At 39.7% G+C, this 12,110-nt stretch overlaps 1 protein-coding gene across 5 annotated transcripts in view; it reads left to right on the plus strand.

Annotated features, from left to right (window-relative positions):
- The window catches only part of SKIC3 (SKI3 subunit of superkiller complex), a 187,803-nt gene that overhangs the window by 136,014 nt on the left and 39,679 nt on the right, over positions 1–12,110 (plus strand). For all 5 annotated transcript variants that reach the window (XM_056537805.1, XM_056537815.1, XM_056537796.1 and 2 more), the window contains one exon: positions 8,021–8,149. In XM_056537805.1, the coding sequence (XP_056393780.1) occupies positions 8,021–8,149 (129 nt within the window). The remainder of the gene's footprint in view (positions 1–8,020; positions 8,150–12,110) is intronic.

Consider the following 12,110-nt stretch of genomic DNA (forward strand, 5'->3'; position numbering starts at 1 on the left):
TATTACAGGTCTGTAATATCTGTTCTTATCAGTTTAATATCTGCTAGGCTTCTGTTGTAGCGACTGTATGTGGGGGCTGCCTTCTTTGCTTGCCTCACCTCATAAGGGGCCTGATGTGGCAAATTACCTTGAGTGACATAGGGTACACCTCCGGCATACCTATCTTCTGCTGGTTTCTCGCTCTGTCAGGGAAGCTTATGCGATCCACCATGGTGGGTCGTTGCCGGAGATTCACAATCCCTCGGAAGTTCTGGGGATACAGTCAGTGACCGTTCTCCCCTATACCATGTCTGTTGTGCCCTTGGCCGGATCCCCCCCACCGTGAATGGCACTGGCCGAATGCCCTTGCTACGGACGCTTTGGCAGTTCCTCTTCTGTCATTCCACTGGTCGCCCCCATCCTTGGCGTGTGCATACTATCTGTCCCTCCTCCACAGGCTGCCGCATCCGCGCCTAGTTCTCCGGATCCCCACGTCCAGTGAGAGGTCTCCGTGGAAGTGTCCCTGCGTGGTAGGGATTGGACCTGATATCAATATGCCTTTCACTCATCTCACAGCTCCTGCATCCGCGGTTGGGTTCTGGAACCCCACTACTAGTGCGAGGTGTCTGATGGAGTGACCTGTTGTTTTCTATGGACCCATACCAGTAAACCAGACAGTGGTCTGCGTGGTTTCCTCTGACACCTATCATTCATCACGCGGCTGAGGCATCTGCAACTGGATTTCCGGTTCCCCTCTGCTGTGCGAGGGGTCCGAAGAAGTTCCCTAACGTGTCCTATCGACCCTATATGGGGTGACGGGGATACAATCCACGGCTACTCAGCCTCCCCCAAACTTCCAGGGTGGCAGAGATGCTATCCATGGCTCTTAGGCCTCCCCTCCCTCCCACATTCGACAGAAGGGCACAGTGTTCGCATATCTGGCTGTCGTCCCCTTTTCGCCAGTGCCTGGAGGTGTACTGGTTTAGCAGACTGTTGTCTGCACTGTTTCCGCGGCCGGCGGTATCCCATCTTAGGGCTGTCGAGGGCATGGTCAGGTTTTCCGTACCTCTCTGCTGGTGTGAGGAATCTGGATGAGGGTCCCTGCAGGTACTGGAACTAATGCCAGTCAGCAAGACTTTTGTCTGCTGGGTCTCTTACACCGCCGGGTCGCCCGTTCAATCGACCGCACTATAGTACCCCACTTCTTGTGGGAAGGTTTGGTGGAGGGATCCTGTACATTCAGGAATCTTTTACTAGTCAGCCAGACTGTTGTCTGCTTGGTTTACTGCTACATCAGGTCATCTATCATACATTTCCCACACTGTGGGAAATGTCACGCCCCCTTCCATTGGCTTGCATTGAGGGGGCGGAGCGTGATGTCACACGGGGACGGGGCTGTGACGTCACAACAGCCCCCGTGATCGCCAGTAATCAGACCCGAAGCGAACATGCTCCAGGGACTGATTATAACGGCAGGACCCCCGTGATCAGGCATCTTATCCCCTATCCAAAGGATAGGGGATAAGATGTCTTAGCGCCGGAGTACCCCTTTAACCAACTGAATTTAACCAGCTAAGCTATGCAGGCCATATCCGAATAAACAACTACAACCTCTATTATCCAGTACTTTCTAGAAACTAATGTTCTTACTTAATCTCCATGTATCCCATACCATAGTAGTTATCATTTACTCATTCAACTGGCTAGGCCTATCCTTTTTATATTTTTACACCAAGTATTCCTTTTCCTTATAACAATATCACCCACTAACATGCTTATTTCACCCCGCTATTTGTACAGGACACCAATGTTCACCCACTGATTCTCCTCGTACAATGTTACATCGTAACAATCCAGTATAATTATCTTCTCCTCTGGAACAACCATGGTTATGTAAAGACATAGATTTATCAGTTATCAGAGAATATATAGATATCATGCCATTAGATCAATTAGTTATCTTTCCAATCATTTCATAATGTTTATAAACATTTTGCTCAGTCTTCTTTCAGTTCATCAAGTCCATTAGTTGGCACAATTATACTATTAAGACTTAGGATTCACAGTCTTTTTCAACATCCGGTGCATATTCTTCTAGCTTCATCTCTACAGCGGTTAGATACATCTGTACGGGATCATCATATGTAAGCGTCTCTTTCCTCACTTGTTTCTTGACACTCAGCCATGGGTTTAAGGAACTGGGTAATTTGGATCTCAGGAATTTCATATGACCACACACATTATACAAGGTTCTTAGTTGTATTCTTTACTGTATCTATGGTTAGGGAATCAGTACAGTCCAACAAGGACATACTTATATTGGTCCACTTTAGACAGTTAGATGAAGTCTACTCATAGTCACTGAAACAGGTCAAATGGTCATGGATTGTGTTGGTCAGGTACCTTGATTGTTTTACCTAGGCCATAACAGATGCAAATAATGCAAGTCTGTACAAACCTCCTTTTCTCTTTATTGAATCCTGAGACCACCCAATTTATGGACATTACAACACACATAGCTCCCCTTTGCTTAGTATATGAGGCCATATATGTTACCATGGGGTACAAGGCTGTTGGCGCACACAGTTTCTTACCAACTCTACAGTCTTTTCCCTGTACCACCTCTTTCTCCTTCCATTGGTCTCTCTCAACATGCATTACTGGTTCCTGCAAGAGACCTAACCAGACAGATCCACACTCCCCATCCACCTGTACACTCTGTACCATAATTGTTTGAGGACAGGAGCACTGCAGCCTTGGCAGCCTTTTCCACTATCCAGTCCCCTTGGATTCTGGGGTTGTTTCCTTTTGGTGGGTCTGAACTTCTATGATGGCCACTTTCTCTGAAAGCTCTAGGACCTTGAACACTTGAACTACAAACTACAGATTCTGCATTTTGTTGGTTTGCCCAAGGATTCAAAAAAAAAAGAAACCTCTACTCCAACAGGCCCATACTTGTGGCCTGTAATATAAAAGTGAGCTTGTACTCATTGGGGGAGATTTATCAAAACCTGTCCAGAGGAAAAGTTGCTGAGTTGCCCATAGCAACCAATCAGATCGCTTCTTTCCTTTTTAACAAGGCCTCTGCAAAATGAAAGAAGCAATCTGCTTGGTTGCAATGGGCAACTCAGCAACTTTTCCTCTGGACAGGTTTTGATGAATCTCCTCCATTATGTCTTACCTTCAGCCAACTTACACATTTATCTTCAACTCTACTTTCTGAACCAACAGCCCAGATTGAGTGGTTTATTGAAGTAGACCTTCACCATAGGTCACCATATATCCTGTCTTATGTATTACATCTTTGCATCACTTGGAGTAAGCTTACATTTACAACTCAGCATCAACCATGGATTCTCTGATATCTTATCATAGCTTTTGAATTCTTATCCTCATAAATTCAAGACAATTTAATCATAATCTGAGAGTAGCAAAGCTATCAAAGAGCCGTCTTCTTTTTCAGCATCTTCATATTACACTAAATTATAATTATAAAGTTATCCACTCACAATTGATGTTGTTCAAATAAATGCAATGTAGAATGTATAGGTATATCACATTTGGTATTTGGGTATGAAAGTACTATAAACATACTCAATTTCAAACAGTAGATATAGATTTCCTTGAAGTCTAATGTGATTTGTGTTTCAGGAGAAGAAGGCTGTCATTCTCCCTATCTGGGTTTTTGTTGTCATCAATAACGCTTGAATGTCTAGTAACTGACTGGATTCCTGTGTCACGTTACATGAAGACATACAATACACAAGTAACATGTAACAATACTGACATGTACAAATACTCAAGGTACAACACACATGGCCCAACACACATTCTCACCAAAAATGTAAAAGAATCAAAAATATACAGAGCTCTTTCAAAAGTAGGAAAAATCACCTTCAATGCGCATTGGTTATAATCAATTACTCATTAGCTGCCTTTAAATGCTTAGGTAATATTTATCAATTAAATAGTGATTACTTTTTTTTATATCTTATTTTATTTTTCTTGGCCAAACTTCTTCTCTTGTTACTTCTATAATATAATCAGAACTATAAGAACACCAATAATGTGTCTAGGGTGTGTCTAAAACATAGCTTTTAATCAAAACAGTTTAAAACATCTATAGGGGTAAGTGTACTTGTGTAGTCAATCACCACAAACAACAATATGACAAGGGATGTCGTTGATGTGAATAGTATAACCCAGGCGAGCTCTGCTTGGCCTTGCCAGCTCAACCAGGTCTCCTAAACATCAAATACTCCCACCAATTTAACCGCCGACGCGCTTCTGCCAATAATTAAATTGGCGTTATCAGGGAGGTATAAGAATTGGTCAAATAGACACCACAAAGAATATATCTAATTATAATGTCATAAATATAGACAATAAATAGTGGGTTCCATATATATTGGGTCCAGCTGTAAACAGGGCAGGACTTTCCCTAATAATCCTGTAAGGAAAAAGGAGCCATAGAAAACACCTGTAAAGAAAAACAATTCTGTCCCTAGGAACAACAAGTTGCCCAGGATAACCGGTCCAGTCCGCGGTTTCCTGTTATTAAAGGGGGGTCTCGCACAACCTGCTGTGACACAGGGAGCTGCTGGTTCGCAGCTCTGCTCGCTCGTTCCAGCGAGGTGTCCGCGTCTCCTATAATATAATCAGACAATCGCATTTCCTGATACACTTCATTTTTTACATCCATCCTGCACAACTGTGAAAACAAAATTTATTTGGACATTAATTAAATATTATCAAATAGGTTCAATTAATTGCTTTTCTTTTGTTCTTTACCAATCTAAAAGGATCCATTACAACACAAACACTTACATAAACAGCTTTACACAGAAAACATTCACTGGTTATATTCCATGTATTCCTGATTCATTAATACACATCACGTATATACAACATGTATTATATTATAAGAACCATCCTATGAACGTCATCATATAACTACATATACAAAATCAAAGTAACCACCATATATCACACAGCTTTCCTAGAGACCTACCAAGCCCTCTGCATTCCATAGTACTAAGCACTCCTCATGATCTTCTTTACTTTTGCCTCCACCATTGGAAAAACAACTACCCCCATTCAAACATCTGGAAGTTATCATCTCAACCCTGAAACAAAGGCTCTCTTCATTCAACTCACACTGCTGTATATGAATACTGTATATAACACTGCTGTATATGAATACTTCTGTCCATCAACCATCAGTATATTTCAAACTGTCAACTGCCTTAGACATTCTATAGTCCATTCTTCACTCACCACATGCTTTTCCATCAAAACATTGATTCTCCATTTTCTTTCTCTAGTATTTTAACCACACCTCCATTTTTTTTCTCCTTAACCCTATTCAGCTACTAATAGCAATCTGCTTCTCTTTTACTTGTCTTATCACTTGTATATATCATTAACTTTTGGACTAACTTACTAGCTTTCTCAACAACAAAATGCACAGTTATTTGTCTACTCAAGCTACTATATCCAATACCACTAAGGAACATTCTTTGGGAGATAATTGGGCAAACCTACTTAGCAACTAAGAAATTCAAGAAAATAATGGAGCACTCACCCCAATCAAGTATCTTCAACAGATGTGTTTATTTCATGCTTGACAAGATACGGAGCGAGACATACAGGTGCGGACACGAGGCAGGGACTGACAGACAAACGGTGGAGCGACAATTGTTTCACGCCATATCAGCGCTTCCTCTGGCCCCAAACGTTTGGAGCCAGAGGAAGCACGGATATGGCGTGAAACAATTGTCGCTCCTCCATTTGTCTGTCAGCCCCTGCCTCGTGTCCGCACCTGTATGTCTCGCTCCGTGTCGTGTGATGTCAAGCATGAAATAAACGCATCTGTTGAAACTACTTGATTGGGGTGAGTGCTCCATTATTTTCCTGAATTTCTTGCTGGAAGTTTACTTTTACATGAACTGTACACGACTAGCCATACAGCCATTCCATATAACTGTTTGTGTCAAGAAACTTATCTCTCTGACGATATCGGCTCATGGACTTTAGTGCCAGTGTACACTCTTAGTATAATATAGCTACTTAGCAACTTAGTTTACAACACAGAGTTTTGAAATTTGAGGGTACTACAACTCCCATCATACCTTCCTTTCATCCCTTCCCACACACACACATCCACATGTATCCATGCCTCAGCTTTCTCTTTCACATACAGTTTATTCATTACAATCTCTGTATGTTTCCCATCTTTGTAAACTCGCACATCCTTCCCTTGGCATTCTTGCAAGCTTTCCTACAGCCCAGTCACTAATTTCCCAACCTGTGCAGCAGTCCCTGCCCCCTCTCCTCGAGTGGGCTTGTCTGCCTCCACAGACACTCTTGAAGCCATACACACTTGCGGCTTTCAAAATGTAGGAGTTGATCAGGCTCCTATTATAGACTTATATATATCCACCAAACTTGTCCCGCACCTTACTTTCAATAACTGAATATCCACTAGACCACACAGGATGTCTTACCTTAATATTCAATTATTCACAAGGTGTTATAGGTTTTAACACAATATATATTCTATTACCCACCATGCTTTGCACTCTTTATGGTAATACATGTAATTGCCCACTAGACGTTAAGTCCTACCATGGCTACTGCTACCCACCAGACAAAGTCCCGTAACAGTAGAGGCCTCTGCCGTACAAAGTCCTGGTACTCTCTACAGCCCCCGCCAAATACAGTCCCGGTAATCAGACCCATTATGTTATTTAAATACCTGATTACCCACCACTGTGTTTTCACACTACAATTAGTAAGTAATCTCCTTCATACCCGCAAAACATAAGGCCTGATATGCTCAATATTTGCCGAACAGAAGTCCTGATATGTTTAATAGCCGCCAAACAGAATTTCCGATATGTTTAATATCCACCAGCCTAAGTTCCGGTATAACTGCTACACCCTCTCTTTCATAACTATTGTGCACTGGGACTCCTCACTAATAATGCCATACCTTCACTACTGCACCCTTTGACTGCTCATTCATTCCTTAATTTTCCACCAAAGCATGGATACCAAACACATTACACACATATGAACATCAGGGACATACACTCATCTCACGCATACACCGCATCACAAACAAGGACTTTTTCTTATTCCATTGAGTTACATAGAGACAATCAACATGATCTAGCAGGAAGACACATTTGTAAGCAATAGCCTTACCTGTACACTTTGTGCAATTCCTGGCCTACCATATTGGATTTCCTTATCGATCACCCCTATAAATGCAATTGGTATCCCGGACGATCCCCCAAATGTTATAGTTATATTCCTGGCGTCCTCATATTTGTCTGTGAGCTGTCATACAATCACCAAAGGCATTCATATAAAACAAAAGAGACACAGTTACATTTTGGTAGGGATGCTTATTCTCTCTCTCTCTCTGAGAGCCAAAACCTTTATTCTCATAGTCACATAGCACCAGGACAACACCTCATACATTACAAGGTTTGATTTTAACAAATGGAAGGATATCTTTAAGCCTACATTAAAAGTCACTTGACACAAAAAGCTGCCATAGTCTGCCACATGTTCTAAAGACATCTGGACTTCATTAGTATTAAGGCGCGTAATTCAAAGAGTAGAATGCATTTGAAAGAAAGCATATGAAGAGGAATGGGGGAGGGAAGCACAAAGAGCAGCCAAACACATAATAAGCACACTGGGAGATGATGGGACACAAGGCAAGGAATATAAATGAAATACACAAAAGTAAATTATTATTACACGTTTTATATATATAAATATATATATATATATATATATATATATATATATATAAATTACCATATCACCAGCCAGCATAAACAGGTTGCATCTTAGAAAAACTACATGATTTTACTATTTATCTCTTATATAAAAGAATGTTAAATGTTAAACATTTGTTAGAAGTCTAATGTATGTATGTTCTATTAATCTATTTCAGGTCTGAGTTTTTTTTTTTTTTGTTCTGTATATTTCAGTAATTCACACTTTTAAATTGTATTTTATTCAGAGAACCCTGCAGTATGGACTGGAATAATGGCTGCCTGTCAAGTGGAAACTACTGCTTCCTACATTAATAAGACTCCTGCTAATGGCCCTGAGCGTGATATAGTGTTTGTAGCATCTGTGAAATCTAAAAGTAAGTGCCCACTCTTAGACCCTGCAGATTCATAAAGCTGGCCAGTTGTCAATACATGGGGTCCAAGAATAAATCTGGGAGTGAGAACCCAACATTAAGCAGCTTTCATAGTCAGTTTATAGCCAATTATGCCAATTTCTTATAAGAATATGTACATATTTCTTTTGTTTAATGGGGTTATCCAGGGAAGAACTTTATTTTATTTTATTTGATTAATAAGCCCTGAACCCCCCCCCCCCCCCCCCATCATTCTGACAGCACCCAGCCCTCATTTCTCTCCGCTTCTTCTTGCTTTTGAGGCATTACAAACCTTACATAAAAAACAGTGTTTGCTTGGCAGTTGTTTTTTTTTTTTTGGCAGCACCTGGGGGCACTTCTAGAAAAAAAACCTTGACAACCCCTTTAACTAGCAATGCTAGTGGCAAGACTAGTAAAAAGCTACAGGACATATGAGATAAGTTCTGCACATTTTCGTCAGGCGCACAGTATTGAATGGTGCAACAGCACACCTGTCTGACTGCTGCTATGCTGGACCAGCGGGACACTGGACCCTCCATTCTTAGGAGATTCTCAGGGATTATTAGTAAGGGCTCTAGCAATCAGATATTCAATAAAAAAATTTAAAAAAAAAACTCCAATTTTTAAATAAAAAAAATTACAATTAAAAAAAAAGGTGTGTGATCTGGGTGTGATCTATACTATTTAATGACAGTGAAAATTCAATTTTTTGAGTTGCCCGCAGGTCCTCTCAAAAGTTCGTTTTAAAGAGAGGTGGAGGGGAATGGTTTGTCTGAGGCTAAGTTTCGAATTGAGTTTTTTTGTGTGAGTTTTGCCCAAAAAAACGCCAAAACGGCCCCATGGCTGCGGCCAGATGTGAGCTGTAAATCAATGAGAAATTGCAAAATTCCTTTTCCACTTTGCGTCTTTCAGTTTGGCGTTTTTTCACTCCTTTTTGACGTTTTCCAAAAAATTTTAAAATCGCAGCATGTTGAGCCTATGGCGTTTTCTTTCTCTGAAATCGTGGCGTTTTTCTCCCATAGAAGTCTGTGGGAGTAAAAAAAAACTCCAAGAAAAACGCCACGTGGGTTTTAACTTTGGCATTTTTGCAGTCAGTTTTTTATTCTTTATTTTTGGACTTAAGCAACCAAAAAAATGATTGAGATACCTCCATTTCCTAGGGTACCATTAAAAAAGAAAAAAAAAAAGATACAGTAGGGATGGAAAAAATTATATTTAATGAAATGTATATTTTTTATAACTAAATTTTTAAACAGTGATCGATTTCTGTGGGCAAGTAGGGAACTAAAAATGTAGCCGGCAGCATAAATTTTTTTAGAAAGGAGCCATTTAAATTTAAAAATTATATATTTTTTTTATAATTAATTTTGTCAAACTTTTTATTAGTAGTGTATTTTAATAATGTGTTTAATAAAGCGTGTGTGTTTTTAACTTTTTTTCACTTTTTCACTTTAGTTTTTACATTTTTACGTAGTACTACTACTCCCAGCATGGAACATCCGCTGCGATTATCCTTCTGAGATGCGGAGCGGCTTTCTCCCGCCCTCTGCATCTCTGCACTGTACTCCAGCCGGCCAGTGATGTGAATATAAATTCGCATCACTGATTAATATTTCAATCTGAGAGCGGTGATTGGCTGCCACCATCCAGCCAATAATCACTCTGAGCGGAAAAAATGTGATCAGTGATGTGAATTTCTAATCTATTCAGAGATGCGAACGTATGAGAAAGCCGCTCCGCATCTCTGCAATAGAAGGGACAATCGCTTCAGGTGTCAGGAGTGACACCCACTGCGATCTGTCTTATTAGTACAGGTACTACTACTGCCATAATTGAACAGTCTGTTCCATGTTGGGAGTAGTAGTACTACCTAAAAAATTTAAAAAATAAAGAAAAAATATTAAAAACACTTTATTAAGCACATTAAATACATTACTAATAAAAAGTTTATCAAAATTAATTATAAAAAATATATTATTCTTACATTTAAATGGCCCCTTTCTACATTTTTATTATTGTTGGCTACATTTTTAGGTCCCTGACTGCCCACATTAACAGATCCGTGTTGAACCCCTTAAGGGCACAGCCCATTTTCACCTCTAGGATGCAGCCCTTTTTTGCACATCTGGCCACTGTCACTTTAAACATTAATAACTCTGGAATGCTTTTACTTATAAATCTGATTCCGAGATTGTTTGTTTGTTTTTTCGTGACATATTCTACTTTAACATAGTGGTAAATTTTAGTGGTAACTTGCATCCTTTCTTGGTGAAAAATCCCCAAATTTTATGAAAAAAATTGAAAATTTTGCATTTTTCTAACTTTGAAGCTCTCTGCTTGAAAGGAAAATGGATATTCCAAATATTTTTTTTTTTTGGATTCACATATACAATATGTCTACTTTATATTTTCATCATAAAATTGACATGTTTTTACTTTTGGAAGACACCATAGGGCTTCAAAGTTCAGCAGCAATTTTACAATTTTTCACAAAATTTTCAAACTCGCTATTTTTGATGGACCAGTTCAGGTTTGAAGTGGATTTGAAGGGTCTTCATATTAGAAATACCCCATAAATGGCCCCATTATAAAAACTGCACCCCCCAAAGTATTCAAAATGACATTCAGTAAGTGTTTTAACCCTTTAGGTGTTTCACAGGAAAAGCAGCAAAGTGAAGGAGAAAATTCAAAATCTTCATTTTTTACACTTGCATGTTCTTGTAGACCCAATTTTTGAATTTTTTCAAGAGGTAAAAGGATAAAGTTTATACTTTAATTTGTAGCCCAATTTCTCTTGAGTAAGCACATACCTCATATGTCTATGTAAATTGTTCGGCGGGCGCAGTAGAGGGCTCAGAAGGGAAGGAGCGACAAGGGGATTTTGGAGAGTATGTTTTTCTGAAATGGTTTTTGGGGGGCATGTTGCATTTAGGAAGCCCCTATGGTGCCAAAACAGCAAAAAAAAAAAAAAAAACACATGGCATACCATTTTGGAAACTAGACCCCTTGAGGAACGTAACAAGGAATTAAGTGAGCCTTAATACCCCACAGGTGTTTCACGATTTTTGCATATGTTAAAAAAACATTTTTTTTCACTAAAATGTGTGTCTCCCCCCAAATTTCACATTTTTGCAAGGGTTAATAGCAGAAAATACCCCCCAAAATGTGTAACCCCATCTCTTCTGAGTATGGAGGTACCCCATAAGTTGACCTGAAGTGCACTACGGGCAAACTACAATGCTCAGAAGAGAAGGAGTCATATTTGGCTTTTTGAGAGCAAATTTTGCTCGGGGGGCATGTCGCATTTAGGAAGCCCCTATGGTGCAAGGACAGCAAAAAAAAAAACACATGGCATACCATTTTGGAAACTAGACCCCTTGAGGAACGTAACAAGGGATCAAGTGAACCTTAATACCCCACAGGTGTTTCACGACTTTTGCATATGTAAAAAAAAATATTATTTTTTTTTACCAAAAATGCTTGCTTTAGCAAAAATTTTACATTTTTAAAAAAGGTAATAGCAGAAAATACCCCCCAAAATTTGAAGTCCAATTTCTCCCAATTCAGAAAACACCCCATATGGGGATGAAAAGTGCTCTGCTGGTGCACTACAGGTCTCAGAAGAGAAGGAGTCACATTTGGCTTTTTGGAAGCAAATTTTGCTCTGGGGGCATGCCGCATTTAGGAAGCCCCTATGGTGCCAGGACAGCAAAAAAAAAACACATGGCATACAATTTTGGAAACTAGACCCCTTGGGGAAGGTAACAAGGGGTAAAGTGAACCTTAATACCCCACAGGTGTTTAACGACTTTTGCATATGTAAAAAAAAATTATTTTTTTTTACACTAAAATGCTTGTTTTCCCCCAAATTTTAAATTTTTACAAGGGATAATAGCAGAAAATACCCCCCAAAATTTGTAACCCCATCTCTTCTGAGTATGGA

The sequence above is a fragment of the Hyla sarda genome, chromosome 1 (assembly GCF_029499605.1).
Source record: "Hyla sarda isolate aHylSar1 chromosome 1, aHylSar1.hap1, whole genome shotgun sequence".
Lineage (NCBI taxonomy): Eukaryota > Metazoa > Chordata > Amphibia > Anura > Hylidae > Hyla > Hyla sarda.